This window comes from Trichosurus vulpecula, chromosome 5 (assembly GCF_011100635.1).
Source record: "Trichosurus vulpecula isolate mTriVul1 chromosome 5, mTriVul1.pri, whole genome shotgun sequence".
Taxonomy (NCBI): Eukaryota; Metazoa; Chordata; class Mammalia; order Diprotodontia; family Phalangeridae; genus Trichosurus; species Trichosurus vulpecula.
The window spans coordinates 2,091,709-2,112,255 of record NC_050577.1 but is presented as its reverse complement, the minus strand read 5'-3'; the positions used below and the strand labels follow the sequence as shown (position 1 = coordinate 2,112,255).

Here is a 20,547-nt window from a genome sequence, read left to right as displayed (position 1 = left end):
AGGAGAAGTGACCCTCACATCACTGGGGCTAGTGACTTGAGTCACAGGCCTCACAATACCAGTGTACATTTCTGTAGTACTTTCAGATTTGGAAAGCACTTTCCACGGAAGTTCATCTGATCTTCCCAAAGGTCCTAGGAAGGAGATGTTAAACTTCTCTCCACTTTACAAATGAGGAAACTGAACCCAGAAGGGATTGAGGGACTTTCCCAGGCTCTTGATGCCCAGGTTCACAGAGCTAAGAAGTGTTTAGGGCAGGATTTAAATTGATTCCAACCCCAGCCCTCTGCCCACTGCCCCACCCACCTGCTTCATTCCATTGCCTATTAATGAGGAAGACATTGAGAACCAGAAGGGCCATAGTCACCCCCCCAATCCATTCCCCCCTCCTGCCCATTTTACAGATGAGGATGAGGGGATCAAGAGACTTATTAAAGGTCACAAAATCTAGAACCAGGGAATTGGCAGGGACCCCAGAGATCTTCTCGTCCACCTTGTGCCTAAATAATTCCTTCTCCCAAGTTCCAAGCGGGCAGCCAGATTTTGATTGAAGACCTTGGCTGGGCAGGGGCGGGGGGCGGAGCTGGTTTTAAGGGAGGAGGGAAGCCCAGGTGCACTGTGCCGGGGCTCCTAGGCTGAGTGGGTCTCCTCTCTGGCCATCAGGAGCTAAAGGTGCAACTCTTTCCTTGCCCACTAGGGAGAGCCAGGGTCTGTGGGGCTGCCAGGGCAGCCAGGATCCCCAGGAGAAGATGGAGCTGGGGGCAAGAAGGTAACATTCTCTTTTCCTCAGTTCATGGGAAGCAGCTCTGGAGCCCCGGCGCCCTCCAGACCCTAGCAGGGATTCTCAATCAGCTGGCCAAAGGCAAACACCTTGGCCCAAAAAGAAGGCCCTTGGGGCCCACTGTGGCCCCAAGACCTGAGCCCCGCTGAGAGAGCCAGGAGGGTCAAGGTGAGGGTGGGGGAGTGCACCCCCAACTTTCTAAAGAGCGGGCACTGTGACGTCAGAAACAAGATGGAGCCAAGAGCCAAGAGCATCTAACGAAGGACACGGATACCTCTGGCCATGAGATGAGGGCTCACACCAGGGAGGGCGAGAGCTTTTGTACTTTCTGCAGGGTCCAGTTTGCATGATCTGTGGGGGAGGTGGTCCCATGAGGCCAGAGATTCACAGTTGGTGGGGACCTCACAGGGCTTTAATCTAGCTACTTACTTGGCAAATGAGGGGGCTGAGCCCCAAAGAGGTTAAATATCTTGTTTAATGTCACACATGTGTAAGTGGCAAAGCTGGGACATGAACTGATTTAGGTCTTCTGACTCCAAGTAGCATGGGGGGAGGAGGAGGAAGGAAGGAAGGAAGGAAGGAAGGAAGGAAGGAAGGAAGGAAGGAAGGAAGGAAGGAAGGAAGGAAGGAGGGGAGGGAGGAGGGGAGGGAGGGAGAGAGGGAGGAAGGAAAGGAGGAAGGTAGGGAGAGAGGGAGGAAGGGAGGGAGGGAGGAAGGAAGGAGGGGAGGGAGGAGGGGAGGGAGGAAGGAAAGGAGGAAGGTAGGGAGAGAAAGAGGAAGGAAGGGAGAGAAGGAAAAAAGAAAGGAAAGAAGGGAGGGAGGAAGGAAGGAAAGGAGGAAGGGAGGGAGAGGGAGGAAGGAAGGTAGGGAGAGAGGGAGGAAGGAAGGAAAGAAAGAAGAAAAGAAAAGAGGAGAAATGTAGTGAGGGGAAGGAGGAGGGGTAACAGGCAGAAGGAAGAACTGACCAGCACTCAGCCCATCACTGGAAATTGGTAAAGAAAGCCATTACTGAGTAAGTTCAGGATTTCTTAAAGTATTTCCCAATGTCCTCATTTCCTTGGTCACAGCACAGCTTCCTCTGCTGTTTGGGATCTTCTGACCCTGCCTGGTCCTTGGCCATTGGTTACTTCACTTTGACCAGATTTGTGAATTTTCCCAAATTCTGCTCAGTCCTGGGGTGAAGGGTTGGCCTAGGCCACCCATCAGCAGGTGATGGTGATGGGGCCCCTGGTCAGCAGAGTCAGCCACTAACACCAATGTCTTCACCTCTAGGGGGAAGCTGGACTTCCAGGGGCAAGAGGCCCAGAAGGAGCCCCTGGCAAAGGACAGCCTGGCCCAAAGGTATCCATGGGATGTGTGCTGCTCAGGGTTAATTTGAGTGGTCCTCTTGCTGGCTACAGTGAGTGCTGTGGAGGGAGGAGTCAGAAAGAGCCACAATCACCCCTTCTTTGTCCCTTCCCTTCAATGGTGCAGATCGCCCTTACCCCTGGACCTGCCTTCCCTGGCCTTTGTCCATGTCGTCTCAGGAATCCTCCCAAAGTGCTGGAGGTCTTCCAGGATGGTCTTAACCTCATGACATTGCTGGGTGACCTTTCCTGGTGACATCTTGCCCATTTACAGCTTTTACCCCACTTCATGCGTGAGTCTCCATAGATAACAGGCCACACCTTTCCATGCCCACTGGCCATCACTCTTCAGCTGGTCTGGAGCTCACATGCCCCTCAGTCCTTCAGAGGCTGCCCAGCACTGAGCATCCCTGGAGAGTAGCGGTGTAAAGAATATGGGCCTTGGACTTAGGGAACAACTAGGGATTGTTGAAAGTACTGCCTGAGGCCCCAGAGCAATCCAGCTCCCTCTCCTGACCCTGCTCAGGTCTGGGCCCCATTCATTACCCATCAGCAGCTCCTGTCTGAGATATCTACATATCTCCAATAAGTCAGGACAGAGGATCTCCGCAGATCTTGGTTGTGTCTGTACTGTCTACCAATCTATATACCTTTATCAATTGTCTATATATCATCCATCCATGTATCTATCTATCCATCCTTCCATCCATCCATCCATCTATCCAACCATCCATCCACCTATCTATCCATCTATCCATATATTTGTCCCTCCATCTATCCATGAATCCATTCATCTACCTATCTATCCATCTATTTATCCATCCATCCATTCATCCATCCATCTATCTATATTACCATCTCTCTTCTTATCTCTCTATCTCTCTTTACCTTTCTCTATTCTCTTTCTATCTTTCTCTTATAAGGGGTAAAAAGACTGAAAAAGTAGGAGGTAGGGAGGTGGTGAAGGGCTTTGAATGCCAGAGGACTGTGCGTGTGATTCTGGGGATGAGGACTCATTGGAATGGACGGATTAGGGAGGTCACCTGGTCGTTGTTGTAGAGTCATTTCAGTCCTGTCCGACTCTCCGTGGACCCATTTGGGGTTTTCTTGGCAAAGATCCTGGAGTGGCTTGCCATTTCCTTCTCCAGCTCATTTTATATATGAGAAACTGAGGCAAACGGGGTGAAGTGACTTAGCCAGGGTAACCTAGCTAGTAAGTGTCTGGGGCTGCATTTGAACTCGGGTCTTAAGTTGCCTCTAAGCCCAGCGCTCAGTGCATAGCCCCGCCTCGCTGCCCTGGTCGCAAGGTCGCTTTGACAACTTACTGGAGGGTGATTGGAGGGGGAGAGGCTCGGAGCAGAGGCCACTTCTCCGCGGGTGTCCCTGGTCAGTGGCCATTCACACTTTTCATCCTTGTATTTTCAGGGTGACGAGGGGAAGAAGGGGAGCAAGGGCAACGCGGGGCAGAAGGGCGTGGCGGGTCCCGAGGGTCCGAAGGTACGTGTCGGGAGCTTCAGGCGGGGCTCAGGCTCCTTTAGAGCCGGGGCGCAAGAGGCATCCCGACCTCTTGACTCCCCGCGAGGGAGATGGCGCCGGCTTGGCTCTCCCCATTGGACAGACGAACAAACTGAGGCTGGAAGGCGGAGCAGCTCGCCCCCGTCACACAGCGCTCCAAGGGCCGAGGCCGGGATGCGTCTCCCGATCTCGCGCTCCGAGTCTCCAACCCGGCTGATGGACTGGGCACAAGAGGAGACTCTATCTGCAGTCCGTCACTGGTGCCCTCGGGAAGAGCGTGCGGGCTCCTCATTGGGCACCGAAGGGTACAAAGACCACAGAGATGCTGGCCATCCTCCCTTCACTGGGGAAAACAGAATTAAATACAAACTATTGTCTGGACTGGGGGAGCAGGGGAGGTCTCTGGCTGCCGCAGAGCCTGAGCTGAGCCTGGAGCTGGAGGGTGAGGGACGGGATTCCAGGAGGCAGAGATCACAGGGAGAGGGGAGCATCAGGAAGGATGGTCTGTAACAGACCGAGAGGAGGGAGATGGAATGGTCGGCTGCCTTGGCTGGAGTGGCTGAAGTGTCTAGCGTGAAATCTCTCCAGATTTGTTTGACAAGCATGGAAGCCAGACTCCAAACCCTGCCGAAAATCAGGCCCAGCGGACCTGTCTAAGCTTAGGGATCCTTGAGCCGCCAGCCTCTACCCACCTGCCTCTCCAGCTGTACAAATGAGCCCCAAGAAGGATCTGGATTTTAAAAGCAGAATCACGCAAGTGGGTGTGGGGGCATGAGTGACCAGTCTTTCTGATGACCTGTTCCAAAGCCAGAGCTAATGCAGATGCCTGGGGCAGATTCCACCGGCCAGCCGCAGAGATTAGTGGGTACAGGTTGCCCTTGCCCTTGGGGCAGCCTGCCCCCACCACGTCGGTGCCCAGAGACAAAGCCCCCAACATTCTATATATCTCAGAGTTTTCCAAGCCTCCAGAGCCGATGATATGCCAGGACAGAGAATGACCATAGGCTCGGCTACTCCCATGGCCCAGCCCAAACCACGTTTGAAAAACTGAAGTTTCCGAAGCTCCATTTACTCTATGGCATCAGCCCAGATGTCTCTGACTTCACCACCTGACAATTCGGCTAGAATTATCTCATCTGACAAAGGGAGCTGCCCTCTGCCTCATGGTTAAGTGGGCAAGTCATCTGTTACCTTTGCCAAGTTCACACCTGTAAGGTGGCTTGGGTGCCCCCAGATGTTGGGCACCTGCCTCCTTCCCACTGCTGGGCCATGCTTCAGGGTGGGCAGATGGGATTGATGCTCAGGGCAGAGCTGTTTTCAGACCTTCTCTGGCAGCCTAAACAGTCAGGGAGATAGAGCTGTTACCTGTCAAGAAGGGCTGGCCCAGGCCATAGAAGGACAGGCTTTGACCAGTCAGGGGCCTCCAGGGAGTCACTCCTTGGGGAACAAGACTGAGCTGGCATTCTCTGAAAACACTGAGCAGCAGCAGGAAGGTGGGGAGGCAGCCTAAGCCAAAGAACACATGCCTGTGGTGGGCCAGAGCTTTATCGAGGCTGACTCTGGCCCCTCAGTGACCTGCAGTAGAATCTTTAGGGTCTGTTGGGAGGGGTCCCTTGGGCTGAGCCAGTTTGGGATCTGTCCCTGGTCTTCCAGATGAGATTAGACCTTATGGTGCCAAGAAGCTCCTCAGCTGGAGGCAGAATGGTGTTATGCCCCCACCCGTGGGCACATATAGCCAGTGTGTATTCTGTGACCAACCTTTTCTAATCTGAGTGCCGCTGAATGCCAGAGCACCTTAGTGCTGATTTAGTCCAACCCTCTTTTACAGAAGAAGGAACAGGCTCGGAATGTTGAAATGACTTATCCAGGGTCACCTGGCTCCACCAGACAGGCCCTGCCTGGCCTCTGGCCCTGGAAGAGCAGAAGCAGCCCACATCTGACAGCTGCAATTCGCTTCCTGTGGGTTTCCTCGGCTGAACTCTCCAGGTGTCCCTGGTGGTCAGTCAGCCACTTTAGCATGACGAGGCACAGACTGAGTCTTATGTCCTCCTTTTTTCCAGCACAGTGAATCAGGAGGGCCAGCCTTGATGGCCTCCAAGGTCCTTTCTAGATGTAGACCAGGGGTGGGGCCCCCTAGGTTCTCAAGTGTGGCCCTTTGACTGAATCCAAACTTCACAGAACAAAACCCCTTCATAAAAGGATTTGTTCTGTAAAACTTGGACTCAGCCAAAAGGCTGCACCCAAGGACCTAGAAGACTGAATGTGGCCTCCAGGCTGCAGGTTCCCCAGGACTAGGCCCTCAGTTTTTCCAGATCGTTGTTAAGGAACGTCATCTTTTGGTTTTCTCCCTTGCAGGGTGAGCCTGGTGTCATGGGGCCCTTCGGCATGCCTGGGGCATCGATTCAAGGACCTCCTGGGCCAAAGGTACAGACGTTCTCCTGGTTGTTTGAGGTGAAAGGGGGTCTGAGCTCTTTGGGAGGAAGAGGCTGGCCAAGGGCTGGCCCCAGCTGCAGGCTCCAGCTGGCCTGAGGAGACCCAGAGGCGTTGGGGAGTGCGCCTGCATCATGGCCTCTCTCTCACTCTGGGTCTTGAGGTTCTCCCTACTGGGGATCCTGCAGGGGATTGGGCACTCACTATGGCCATTTCTAAGACTGTGCAGATGGGTGATTTTTCTCCCTAATGCCTGGGGCAGGGAGTAATGCTGTAAGCTCCATCCACGGCTCTTTATGAGCCCAAAAAGACAGATGTGGGAGGAAGGGGTCCCGGTCCTCTGGCAGTTCATCAGGCCTGGGGGGCAGGAGCGGAAGCATCGGCAGCCCCATCTCTAGAGTGAGAAACAGGCCCAGAAAGGGCTTGTGCTTGCTTCGGTCATATGGCCCATTAAGTCTGGGCCTGGAGCGCAGGCCTCCTGGTCCCCGGCTCAGGCCTTGCTCCGTAGCCCCATTCAGTCTTTCCTAAGCCCATGGATAGATGCCCCTCGCTTTGCACCTGGCCTTCCTAGGCTATGGCAGCCCCTCAGCCCTGCCCAGGCTCGCGGCCTCAGAGGATGTGACCCTGCTGTGTTCCCTGATGACCGGACACCTGGGTAGTGAATAACGGGGTATGTTTGTGTGTGCAGGGAGACAGAGGAGAGATCGGGAGGCCAGGCTTCAAAGGAGAACCCGGATTTTCCATCCGAGGCCCCAAGGTACCGTTCAGCCCCGTTGCCTCCTCCTCCCTCCAACTCCTGGTTCTAGACACAAGGGCTCATCCATCCTCACTCCTGTGCTGTGCTGGGGGGAACAGTGGAGAGAGCAGTTAGGAAGACCTACCCCAGATGCTCGCTCTGTGACCCCGGATAAGGCCCTTTACCTCTGCCTCATCAGCACAGCACGTGCCTCCCCGAGCTGTGAGAACAAAAGGGGACAATCGTTGTGAAGCTCTGCAGCCGCGCTCTTCCTACTACTCCTGGCACTGCCGCAACCGCTGCCGCTGCTCCCCAGGCTGAAACAGAAAGTGGAATTCCTCATCCTTGGCGCCTTTAGCGGAGCTTAAGCATGATAATTAACTTTCCTATAGCACTCTCAGGTTTGCAAAACACTTGGCAAATGTTATTTAATTAGGTCCTCCACAGCCCCGTGAGGTTGTTGTTCAGTCGTGTCTGCCTCTCCATGACCCCATTGGGGGTTTTCTTGGCAGAGATACGGGGAGGGGGGGTAGGGGTTTGCCATTTTCTTCTCCAGCTCATTTTACAGATAAGGAAACTGAGGCACACAGGGTGAAGTGACTTATCCAGGGCCACACAGCTGACGCATTTCTGAGGCTGGTTTTGAACTCGAGAGGAGGGGGCTTCCTGACTCCAAGCCCACTGGTCTAGCACTGAGCCCCCTCCATGAGTAGGGACTATTATTGGTTGGTCTCATTTTATACGTGGGGATACTGAAGCTGAGAGAGGGCGAGCGAAGGGTCCAGGGTCATACAAGGAGAACAGGAAGTGGTCAGATGGGCTTCTCTTTGCCTTCCCTTCCCCCCGGCTCCCATGTTCCAGCAATGGTCCCTGTCTTCTGCCTTTGCGCACGTCTAATGCAAAGGGGCCAGCTGCTAAGACGTGGGGGGAAGGATCCCCGGCCCCTGCTGGCCCCTGTCTCCGAGCCACAGGCTCTGGGCAAGCCTGACTGCAGCACTGGCTCCGGCCCCTTTGCCAGAGACTTTTCTGCCCGAGCATCACACCGTGCATCACAGTTTTGTGTCAGCCCATCTGTTTGAGCCTGGCTAGGGTCGGTCTGTGCTGCAGATAGGGGCTACACGGACCACGGCCGATTCTGGAAGGGACCCTTGGTCACCTGTGCCTCAGAAGCTCTGGGTTTTTCCTCATCCTTTTCTCTTGCTTGGAAGTTCCTAGACTTCAGAATTTCTAAGATCTTCAGCAGCTCAGAATTTCTCATCTCTACGTTCCAGACCAGGCTAGGCTTGGACAGTAAAAGCTGGGAGTCCTGGTGGCCAGCTCCCTTTACTCTCCCCCACTCTCTGGGTGGTGTTTTTGTCCTGGCTCATGTCCATTTCGGCTCCTGCCTCATTTACTCCAAAGGAGCACATTTGTGGCCTGGGGTCATCTCCAGGAGGCCCATTAACTAAGCCTTGGGAGCATTTCCTGCCCATTATTCTCTGGGGTAGAATCTGACAAGACTATCTGGAGCTCAGGGTTGTCCCAAAGTCCTGTTGATTATGGTATCACTAACTGGGTGTTTGCTCTCGGTTCTCCCCAGGGTGCCCAAGGTCCTCAAGGCCCCGAGGGGGCTCCAGGCCCCAAAGGCGATGGCTATCCTGGAGCAGCTGTAAGTGTGCATGCTCCTTTTCATTCCATTCTGAGAGGTGAGGAGGGCCTCTGGCTGAAGGATTAATGGAAAGTGAAGTGGATTCTTGGAGGCTTGAGGTCTGCAGGGTCTTATGCTTAAGGGCAAAGTGGGCACATGGAAGAACTAAGGGGGCAGGACACTGTAACTAGAGGATGTGCCTTTCTGAGTGGGCTGGGCCCAAAGGGATCTAAATCCTTAGATGACTCCTTGAGCCCCTGCAGGGAGCTCTGCCTCCATCCTAGCCCCCTTGGGGGGAGCCTTGCCTCCTTCCTAGCCCTGCTGGAGGGAGCTCTGCCTTCATCCTAGCCCCTCTACAACTCATGCCATGAGATTCTTGCCCATGTCTCTCTGTAAATCCTCCAAATTAAATCTATCTGGGGATTGCCCTTTATTGCTTGTGGCCAACTTTCTAAAAAAATTACAATGGAGAAGATGATAAGAAATATTTTCCTAAGGAAAAAGGGAAAATATTGTCAACTTATTAACCTCATTTGAGGTGACATTATAGCATCCAAAGAGAAGACACGGCCTAGTAGCTCTCAGTGGAAACCCTCCAGGCCACCTCTTATCAACCCGCTGAGGGCATATCAATGAATCAACAAGTGTTGCTGATGTCCTTACTCTGGTCTGCCCAGAACCACCAGGACAGACCTTGTGTCCGCTGGGTCATCATTTCTTGTATTTGACTGAGAGGTTGCAACAGACCACGCCTTGGAATTCCTCGGGCTTCTAGGGACCCCTGGCCCTTCCTCTGGGCTCTCCAGGTGGGCTCTGTGCATCCCTCCACCTGGCTCTGAGGACAGTCTGGTCCTGCCTCCATGTCCCCAGTCCTAAGCACAATGCCAGGCACATGACAGGTGCTGAATGCATGCTTGGTACATTGAGGTGAGGCAGGACTCCATAGGAAAGGGTGTGTGGGGTGGATCTCCCTGCTGTGGCTGCACACAGGAACCAGGAGATGTTGCTGACCCAGCCACCAGCAGGAGAACCCGCCTCTGGCTTCATGCAGTGCAGTTTGGGAGGGGACCTCACTCTTTTTGTCCTCGTTTCATGGTCAGGGACCTCGAGGACTCCCAGGACCCCCCGGACCCATGGGCTTACGGGGCATCGGAGACACTGGAGCAAAGGTGAGGGAAGCAGCAGCCCAGCCAAGCAGAGGATCCTAACAAAGTCTCTTGCTTTGTGGCTGGAAGGTGGATAACATTCCCAGGGCTTCCCGGCGTCCATGGACATCTGCCCTTGTGGCCGCAGGGCACCTCTCTGGAATCCTGTGGGCTACTTGTCCCGGTTCCCCAGTTGCCCCCCCAGAGGCTCTGCACCATGGGCTGGGCCTCAGGTTCTAGATGGTTCAGGTACCCGTGTGGTGCATGGTCTCTGCCTCCGCTACGCCTTACCCTGGTTACGTGACCGTCCCATGGCCTCCTCGCGGGATGCCAACCTTTCTGTTTCCCTTCACTCAACTTAGCCTTTCCTCACCTGCCTGGGAGACTGCCTGTCCATTCGCCGCATTTGTGGCTCTCGGCAGGGGATGTCTGAGGCTGAGGTGTGTGCTGGGGAGAGCTGCAGAGTCAGGACTGGATGTGATCAGGCGATGTTTTCATGGAGAGGATTATTAAGGCTATCACTGCTTCCAGCAAAGGCTCTGGTGGCCCCTTGGCAGCAGATTGAATGTATTTTAAAGCTGAGCCCTGAGGCAGTCACATCACAAGCTTGGTGTTCAGTCATTCAGCTGTGTCCGACTCTTCAGGACCCTGTATGAGGTTTTCTTGGCAAAGATACTGGAACAGCTCGCCATTTCCTGCTCCAGAGGATGAAGGCAAACAGAAGTGAAGTTACCCAGGGTAGAAAAGCTAGTAAGTGTCTGAGGCGGAATTTGAACTCAGATCTCCTGTCTCTAGGCTCAGCGCTCTAGCCACTGAGCCACCTGGCTGCCTACCCTAGGATTACGGAGTGACTAGTTCCACATCTGAAGCCTAGCCTTCTCTCACCCATCCCTTGCATTAACCTTCACTCACATTTGTACAAGAAAATTGAGAAAATGTTTCCTTAAATAAGCGCCCCCCCCCCCTTTCTGTTTCTTCCTGCCTTGCCACCAGCCAAGGCTTCTCTGTGTGGGACTTGTCTTTGTCGGGAGAGAGGGGAGATTCCCTTTCCAGAGCCAGTGGGGGAGGGAAGGAGGGAGGGAACAGCCAGCATTCACCCCTCTTCTTCATGTCATAGCCTTTCACTACCCTAACATTGCCCCGACCGAGCAGGGCAATGCCAGTGGGGTGATCTGAGGTGGCAACAACTGCTGGTCTTTCTTTTCCTGGACTAGACTAGTCAGGTTATTCTTGAACTGGTTCAAGGGCCAATCGCAAGGAGCAAACTGGTCCAACATTCATCCCTCAAGGAACTGGAGCAGAGAGACGGGCCTGGGCAGGCAGGCTACGGGGGAAGACATCTGTGCTCTGTCCATCTGTCTCTGTTTCTCTGTGTCTGTCTATCCATCTGCCTGTCTGTCTCTCTCTACTATCATCAGTACTATTTTTACATTGATCTTTCTGATTATGATTTTATTTGTGTCCCTGGAAAGATCCACTCTGCCTCCCCAAGGTGACCTTCTGAAGCAATGACAAGTATGGCCATCACAAAGAACGGCTCCCTCATCCTCCTATAGACTCTCCTGGCAGCGCAGCTCCCAAGCTTGCCCTGCAGCAACTTCAGGCCCCAATTGTGACATGTCTGGTTCCTTCCTCCCTCCCACTTTATTTACTTGTCTAAGCTGCCATGGTGCACAGCTCGTCCCCATAAGTGCTCTGATAGGGGAAGTCATTACCTCGGAGGATGAGCAGCTGCTGGCATGCTCCTAATTATCTATGACCCAGATGACTCTTTGGAAGGAGGCTTCTTTTCCTCTGGGAGATTCTTCTCCTCTGCATTCTCTGGGTGCTAATCCAGATGTCACAATACTGTGATGTCACCCTCTCAAAAAAAACAAAACAAAACACACCAAGGATTGAACTCGTTCAGAGCACAGGACAGCTGAATAGCACTCCTAGGGATCCAAACTGTCTTTGAGTGTTTGTCATCAAAGATTGGACCTGAAAAGGACCTGTGACATTATCTATTCAATTCCTTCAACTTTACAGTTGGAGAAACTGAGCCTGAAAGATGCCAACCTTTCATTTCAGCAAAGAACTTTTCAATATCTTTTATCGATCTCTTACTTTTAAACACCAATCATTCCCAATATGCCCTTTTCCAGCGAATGAACCCTCTCATAACAAAGAAAAGCAAGTTAGCAGAGTCGATGGATGTAGCACCTAATGGGGGAAGCAGGCCCGCATCCCAGATTCTTCAGGACGGTCTTGGCTTCAAGAAAAGGACGCACTCTTTTAACAAGGCCTTGAAAAAGATCAGCTTTTGTTAACCCAGATGTCTCTATTTGAGGTTTCGAAAGATATGGCTGGAATAACTCACGAGACACAGATACAGACACAGGAACAGACACAGACACAGACGTGGGCCTAGACCCTAGGCATGGACAATTAGAGTAAATACTGGGCCACTAATTGCCTTCTCGCCATGCCTGCTTGGTGGAGGTCCCTCAGACCTCTGGTTGGGTTCTCCCTTTCCATTTACTCTTTTACACTTCAAAAAAGTTAAAGTTTTAGCTAAAATTATAAACCAAAGTAAAAATTCCTGATGTCCAAAGAAATTCCAAAGGAAAGAGAATGAAGAGAAAACCGAGCAGGCTCAAACATTTGAACAGGGTAGAGATGTGTGGTTTATTTATTTAACAATGTGGCCCACAGTCATCCATTGGAATGCAAGCCAGTGGGACATGACTTTGAGCACCATTATTCTGAACATTCTCCAGCTCATGAATGGACTCCTCTGTTCTTGGGGCTGTCTATAATAGCTTACATATGTGCGCAAACCAGCAGAAGTGGGAAAACAGAGGCCTGATTCACCCAAGAAATATGGTAGGAATTCCATGTGGATTTCAAAAGTCAGTAGACAAGAGTGATGTCCTGTGCCCATCTGTCTATCCAGGAGAGAGAGGTGATCTTCCTGGGCTAGGATGCATCAAATGCAGCGGATGGGATCTCCATCCACTGGGGCAGGGTGCAGCCCATCCAAAGAATCCAAAAGGGAGCCTGCCTGGCAGGATGGAGGCCTCTCCAGTCTCTGGATATTGCCTGTGATTGGATCTTACTGCTGATTCAAGTCAATTCAAGCCAAAAAACCACTCACCAGACACCACTGGAAATAAAAATACAAAAATGAGACAGTCCCTGCCTTCAGGGACCTACATTCTCTTAGTGGGGCTGGCTCAGAACAGGGCCGTGGTGGTGCCACTGTGACCCCAAGAGAGGATCCAGGATTCAGCCTCCAGCTACAGAACAGGGCTCTGATGCTGACATTCTGGCCCCAGGGCTGGGCTCCAGGATTCAGGCTCTGCTCAGAACCAGGGTAGGCCAGTGGTGGAGATATTGTTTCTCTGACTCTATGACCAGTCCCTAGACTCAGTTCCTGGATGTAGACCAGGGGTGAGCAGGCAGCTCTGACCCTCTAGACCTATAGATCCTTCCAGCTTGAAGACAGGGTGGGCCAGGAACTGTCTGCTGAAGCTGAACCCAGGGACAATTCTGCATAGTTGTTGCCTAGACCCCAATTAGGACCTGAGGCCTGAAAAGTCCAGGAGGGCAATAATCAGACTGTCCTTGGTTAGATCACCGAGGATGTGCTGAAAGTTTGCAGTCACCTTGCCCACACCAGCCTTCAGACCCCTGAAGAGCATAGGAAATGATTCCTGAAAGATAAGCCAAGGCTGTGATAATCCCATCAGAAGTGTGCAGAACCTGCCCCTAGTAAAAGGCCCAGTCTGATAAATGAAGATGTTTTATGGTGTCAGGGATGCCCAAGGCAGAAACCTCGAAGAAGAGAATACCTCGAAGATGCTGACCAGCGAAGTCTCAAAGAAAAACATAGTTAACTGGCAAGATGAATTTAAATTCCTGGAAGAAATGAAGTAGCAGATTTTTAAAGAGTCAAAATAATGTTACAGATGAAATGAGAACAACGTAGGAAAGAATCAGAAAAGAAACGAGAGCTCTGGAGATAAGACTTGGCCAAAGAACTGGGAGCTTGGAAGAGGCTCCAAACCTTACCAGCAGACCCAACAGATAACGGCTACATCAGACCACAAGAAATAGGGAAACCAGCAAGATAGTAATAAGAACGACATTTACACAGCACGTGCCCGGTGGCAGGCGCAGTGCCAAAACACTTCACAATTATTATCACTTTGGATCCTCACAACAACCCAGGGAAGGAGGAGGAACTATCATCTCCACTTTACCGGTGAGGAAACCAAGGCAAACACAAGTTGGTGACTTGCCCAGGGTCCCAAATCTAGTGAGTGTCTGAGGCCAGATTTGAACTCAGGTCTTCCTGAATCCAGAGATGGCACTCTCTTTGCTGTGACACTGGCTGCCCTAATCAAAATCAAAAGATTGGAAAAAAAATGAAGAGAATGGAAGGGATCTCATATAAAACACAACTGACCGGGAAAACAGCTTGAGAAGAAATGACTGCCTGCCTGCTGATCTCTGCTGATGCTGGATGTTCTCTCTGGCCCTCCCGCCTCCTGTCCCCCTCCCAGCTTCTCTGAGTCCCCTAATCCTGGCGCCTTCCCTCTGAGAAGATCTCTGGTGGGGGGTCTGTCTCACCGGCAGCTTGTTGATGCATTGCCTCCCCCGCTAGACTCGAAGCTTCCTGAGAGCAGGGACTCGCTTTTGCCTTCCTTTGAGCACTCACATGTAGCCCAATGTTTGACACAGGAGGAACCTGATCAATGCACGTTGCCTTGGCTGAGCTAGTAGGGGACAAGCTTGGGACTCTGGTGCGGTAGAAGGAGTCCCGCCTTTGGAGTCCAAGGCCGTGGGTTCCAGTCTTGCATCTGCTGCTGACTATCTGTACGATCTTGGACAAACCCATCCACCTCTCTGGGTTTCAGGTTCCTCCTCTGTGAAGTGAGCCAGGTGCCTTGTAGCTCTCCACTTGTGGTTCCTGCTTAGCCAATGTCCAGTCTCACCTGTCTGATGTGCTGGGGACAAGATTGGAGTCCCAGTGACTTCATTGTTGCCTCGAACTAGTATTCCATTGGACGATGGTGGCTCCATAACCTTGTCATGCCGCGGAGCTTTGTGAACAGGCTCGGGAGTCTGTCAAACATGATGGGGCTGGTCAAGGGGGGAGGCATTTAGAGAAGGTTAGAGCCCAAGAAAAAGGTCCACTTGACACTCCAGCCCAGCCCTCATTTCCAGCTAGGATTGGAGGGGCGGGTGTGTGAGGAAGCAGCTGGCCTCCACCTACCTGTCATTCCTACTCCCTCTTGCCCATGGTCCAGCCTGCAGCATTCCCTGATAAAGGGCAGGAGACTTCTTTTGGAGCCCCGAGTCCAGCAACCAATGGTTGTCTGCATTCCCCTTCTTTTCTGCCCGCTTCTGGTCCCCAGGGCAGCCGTCCACCTGGTACTGCAGGGGAGTCCTTGTGTGCACGGGGAGGATCACATCCAGGAGGCTGAGGAAGCGCATGCAGAGGATGTACAAGATGGGATCCAAAAGTGCATGAGCCTGTACCAACAAGAAGAACAAAGCTGTTTAACTTGGGCTAGCTCAGGCCCTGCTTTGTTTGGATGGTGTAAAAGTGATGAGGACGCTCTGTAACTGTATTGGGGGTGACTGCTAAGTGGGCAGGCGTCAGGCTGGTTGGATTGGGCATGGAGACAGACATGTGTAATGGACAAACAACCCAAACTGTCAGGGCTCAGACAACCGGCCTGGGCCAGGCCTCGAAGCTGGAGGAAGCCTCAGCCCGAGGGCTTAAAAATGCCTGAAGTAAGTGCTGTGATAGAAACTTGGTGGCTTTGTCAGGAGATACACAAATATAATTTAACAATCTCTCTGTACTCGGTGTCTTTTCAGGGAGAACCTGGTGTGAGAGGCCCTCCTGGACCCTCCGGACCTAGGGGCATAGGAAGCCAGGGACCAAAGGTCAGTGTTTGGGAGATCTGGGCGCTGTCTGGAAATCAGTCTGGCGGGAAAGAAGAGTAGTTTGGACTTGCCCCAGGGCACTTTACTCCCGCCTTGGGTCTTTGTTTGTTGATTCTTGGAGAAAGTGGTCTTGAAGATTCTCCCCCTGACAGCCCCCTCCCCCTAGGAGCTTTAGTAAATTGATACAGAGACCTCAGGGAGTCCAGGCCCCTTTAAGCAAATTGTTGTAGTGGGGAAGATGCTGTCAAAATGACGCCTTCATTGGCTGGATTTGGTTTCTAAGGCAACTGCTGAGGTCCCCTGGAGGAAGCAGGAGGAGGAAGGGGCCTCTTGGGCTGCCAGAGATGCCCTGCTTTGGTCTCCACTGGGGAGCAGCCAGAGATGGTCAGCCCAGATGGCTCTTGGCAAAGACCAGTGCAGTTAGCCTATCACACTGACCCCAGAGGTGGTCAGTCCTGCAGTCCCTCCTCCCCCCCACCAAACAAGGATGGGGGGAAGGTACAGACAGACAGATGGAGAGCGAGGGGAGAGACAGAGATATAGAGAAAGAAACGGAGACCAAGAGAGACAGAGACAGGGAGAGACAGAGACAGAGAGACAGAGAGAGGGACAGAGAGACAAACACACAGAGAAACGGGGACAGAGAAAGAGATGAGAGAGACAGAGAGAGACAGAGACAAAGAGAGACAGAGAAAGAGAGACACACACACACAGAGAAAGATGGGAGAAAGAGAAGCAGAGAGAGACAGAGAGACAGAGACAGAGAGAGAAACACAGACACAGAAGAGGTTAAGAAAGCAGGGGAGGAAGGGGAATGGAGACATGGGGGAGGGGAGCTCTCTTTTCTTCCCTTTCCTCGGCTCTTTATCCACCAAACCTATGCTGGACAGGATCAGGCTATATCCATCTTGTCATAAGAAACTGTCCCTGAGCCGGTGGCAGCAGTGCTGGGGACAACTGCAAAGACTCCTCTCCTTCCCTCCCCCTCCCCCAAAGCCAAACGGCTGAGGGGTGGGAGTGGGGTTCTTATTCTGAAGAAGCAGAACAAGGAAAGGTGTGAGGGTGTGAGTGTGTGCTTGTGTGCACACCTGTGTGTGTGTGAATAGCCAAGTAGCCGCATATGTCAAGAACACACCCTCTGGTGAGAAAATCCAGACAAAGGGGAGCTCGGTGCACAGTGAGAGCTGCCCCCAGGGACACAGCTGCCTCAGATAGTAGGGGTGAGCTCCCTATCCCAGGAGATGCTGGATGTTTGTCCCATGCAGGAAGGCCTCAAGGGCCTGGGGAGGCCTTGAAGGCCCCTTCTCCCTCAGAGATGCTGTGATGCTGCTGCATTCTCTCTGATATCCGAGCCAAGCCTGTCCCTCTGCCCATCCATAGCCCCCTCCCTGCTCCTCCTGTGTCAGGTCTTCAAGGACTCGAAGCCAACCACCAGGCCTCTGCCTCAGCCTTCCCTTTTCCAGGCTAAACATCCCCAGCCCCCTCACCCGATCGTTCTCTAGCATGGGAGTGTTTGGGGGGGCGGGATATGGAGGGAGGGTGAATCTCCTGTTAAAATAGAAATCCCCTCTCCTGCCCAGTTAGGCTTCATCAGTCGCTTATTAGTGAGAATAAGCCTCTCCTGAGAGCAGCCCCTTTTAGGGGAAGGGGAGAATGTGAGGGTCCTGATGTCCAGCACAGTCTCACAGGGTGAGAAGTGCTGCAAAGGGAGGCTGAGGGCGGGGTCTTGCCTCCTTCTCAGTGTTCCTCGGCTTGTCCTCATCAGAGCCAAGAATGGTGTTGGGAGGGATAGGGGTCAGAGGCCAACATGTTTCTTGATCTCTTACCCTTTCTTTTTAACAGGGTGCCCTTGGGCAGAAAGGTCTGCCTGGGCCTCCAGGCCCTCCAGGCTATGGCACACAAGGCGTAAAGGTGAGTGAGCTGGGCATGCCTCCTGCCTGGGCACTTTCCCAGGGCCCAAGGAGATGAGGATGGAGGCTGCAGGGCCCTCAGCAGGACTGGGGATCCTGGCTTGGAAAGGAAACACCATTTTAGGTGGGACACAAGCTGCTTAGTGGAGGACCCAACCCAAAGGTTGTGAGAGGTTCCAGGTTGCAGCCCCATGTGTCCTGGCCCCCTGAGCTCATGCTAAGGAAGCCTGCCTTGGAATCAGAGCCTCAAATGGCCTAGTTGAATACCCCAACCCCAGCCCCTGCCGGCTGATCTCAGTATCTGGGGCCTTTTCAGTTACTGAGGCCTATAGAACCCTGGCAGAGGTGACAGCTCTTGACAGTGGCTCCCATTTTATGGGGAGGGTCTTAAGACAGTTATTCATGTTCTAATGATCAAATACTTAGCCTGGAAACATTTAAATGAGGGGGGGATGTGTCCCCCCACCCCCACCCCACCAAAGCTGAGTGACCTGACTTCTTGTCTAAGTCAATTGAGCAAATTTTGATGGAGAAACCACCATGAACAAGACGCAGTGAAGGTCTCACAGGACAAAGGTGCACAAACACCCTGGTTCTTGGAGAGTTAAAATTTATCTGGCTGTGGAAGGGATAAGCCCAGGGAAAGAGAGACTTTACCTACTATGTGTGAGCCAGACAGAGAGACAGAGGGAAAGACAGAGAGACAGAGAGACAGCGAGATAGACAGACAAATGGAGAGACAGAGACAGACAGACAGGTGGAGAGACAGAGAGACAGAGATAGAAGAAGAGACAGAGGGGTGGAGAGCCAGACAGAGGACCATGCTCTGACCAAGTGGGAAACACGGCTGTGGTCATGTGCGGCTCCAGGACTTGTCTGTTGCCTGTAGGCGCTGGTTCAGAGTTTGGGTCTTTCTTTGCTCTCAGACCTTACTTGGCACAGTGCGAGGTATCCAGGTGGTGATCTATAAATGCTTGTTGACTGACTGACTTATTGACGGTTCTAGCTTTCTCCTCCCTAGGACGTCGCTCCTTCAGTGACCCCCCTACTTTCTCCACAAGCCCGCCCGCGGTCCTGATGTTGAGCTCTCTCTGACGCTCATCAACCCTTCCCTGGACCCCGTGACTCTGCAGTCTTGGTTCTTCCTCAGCCTCTGGGGCTGACGTCATCCTTCTCCCCTCCACACCCTCATCCTTGCTAACATTTATACAGCACTGACTGTGTGCCAGGCATGTGCTGAGCACTCCCGATGGCTATTTCATGGGCTCCTTAGCTCCCTCCCCCCGCCTCCCACCCGGGGCCTTCTCGGAGGTCGGCCCCCCCCCCGGGGGCCTTCTTGGAGGTCGGCCCTCCCCCCTGGGGCCTTCTCGGAGGTCGGCCCTCCCCCCTGGGGCCTTCTCAGAGGTCGGCCCTCCCCCCACCTCCCACCTGGGGCCTTCTCAGAGGTCAGCCCTCCCCCCTGCCTCCCACCCGGGGCCTTCTCAGAGGTCGGCCCTCCCCCCTGGGGCCTTCTCAGGGGTCGGTCCTCTCCCTTGCCTCTCAGGATTGGATCCACAGGCCCACCCCCCAAATCCCATGATGCTCAGACCATCCGTGTTCTCCTTTGCTGTCTTCTCTGCCTCTTCCACCTCCCAACCCTCTGCTGAGGGTATCCCCAGAGGGTCCATCTTCTGCTCTCCTCTGTCTGTGGTCCCCCCAGGTCCCACCTGCTCCCGGCCTCAGTCATTGGAGCCATGTGGTCAGCTCCCTGGGGGGCAGCCTGCGGAAGGCCGAGCACGGCTGGCAGTGCAGTGTGGTGCAGAGTTCTCCTTCCAAGCTTAGCTTTCTGGTCCCACAGCCTCCCAGCCTCCTTCTTTGTCCACGATCAGTGACCTCCTAGAGGAGCTTCGAGCGGCCACGACGCTGGTTCTCACCCCTCCCTGGGCCTGCTTGGTTGGGTTCCTTCCTGGCCTCCTGGCCACCTCATTCCGCGTTTCTGGCACCTCTGCCAGATGAAGCTCCCTCGGTCACTGCTGCTCAGAAACCTTCACTGGTCTCCGCCTCACCCTCCCCACTGCCCCCAGGGCAAAGTCTAGACTCCTTGGCTGGTGCTAGGCTTTCCCTCAGCCGGATCCTCCCCTGCCCTTCTCCCCTGTCTTCCCACTTGAGCCCCTTGATCCCACCAGACTGGCTTCCAAAACGGCGGCTCGGCTCCCAGCTCTGGCTGTCTAGATGTCTGGCCATCCGTGTAGATGGAAAGCTCTTCCTCCATGTGTGTCCCGAGCCCGGTGCACTCCCACTGGAAGAGAGAAACCTGCTCCGACCTGGCTCCTTGAGCCATAACTGCCTGCCATTTCTTGGGGTTGGCAGGTCCTTGCCTGGTGACTCCCCTCCTCTCACTGTAATGGGCTCGAAGGCTCTTAGAGACAGAGGCAGTGCCGTACAGTGGTTAGTGCACTAGGCTGGGAGATGGGAACGCAGGAGCCAGATCCTGCCTTAGACACCTGCTCACTTTGTGACTCTGGGTGAGCTGCCTCAGCTTCTTCATTGGTAAAAATGAGGGCTTGGCCTCCGTGGCCTCCGAGGTCCTTTCCAGCTCTGGATCTGCCCAGGCCCCCCATCTTACAGATGAGGGAACTGAGGCCCAGGGGGTCCAGGAGCTAGGGACAACCTGGGAGGGGCTTCCCTCCCTGAGCTAAGAGGCCAGGATGTTGCTTGGGGGGCCTGGTATGGAAACAAAGAGGGTGCAGACAGTGGCAAACAGCTTCAGTCAGGGAGACTCCACAAGTCCAGAGACTTGTCCATGTTCTTATGAAAAAGAATCAATGAGAGACCATGTGGAAAGCACCATCATCATCCTCATTCTCAAAATCTTACCCCCCGCCCCCATCAGCTGTGGGGAAGCCTGAGGAAGTGGGAGCAGGGAAGGCAGGAAATGTACAGCGGGGGCAGGATTATCTCCTGGGGGGAGATGAGATGAGAAGGAGGCACTGGTGAGCCCAGGTTTGGAGGGATGGGCCCTAGGGGAGACAGTGAGGGGTAGGAGCGAGTCTCCTGAGCCTTAGGGAGGGATGGGCACAGGTGAGTCTGTTAGACACATGGAGGTCTGTGGTGATGCGCAGGGGATCTGCTGAGGCA

The 20,547-nt window shown here is 53.5% G+C and overlaps 1 protein-coding gene across 1 annotated transcript in view; it reads left to right on the top strand.

Annotated features, from left to right (window-relative positions):
* The window catches only part of COL28A1 (collagen type XXVIII alpha 1 chain), a 65,893-nt gene that overhangs the window by 32,290 nt on the left and 13,056 nt on the right, over positions 1-20,547 (top strand). The window contains exons 18-26 of the mRNA XM_036759584.1: positions 698-769; positions 2,054-2,122; positions 3,553-3,624; positions 5,998-6,066; positions 6,761-6,829; positions 8,388-8,456; positions 9,536-9,604; positions 15,452-15,520; positions 17,363-17,431. Coding sequence (XP_036615479.1) covers positions 698-769; positions 2,054-2,122; positions 3,553-3,624; positions 5,998-6,066; positions 6,761-6,829; positions 8,388-8,456; positions 9,536-9,604; positions 15,452-15,520; positions 17,363-17,431 — 627 coding nt within the window. The remainder of the gene's footprint in view (positions 1-697; positions 770-2,053; positions 2,123-3,552; positions 3,625-5,997; positions 6,067-6,760; positions 6,830-8,387; positions 8,457-9,535; positions 9,605-15,451; positions 15,521-17,362; positions 17,432-20,547) is intronic.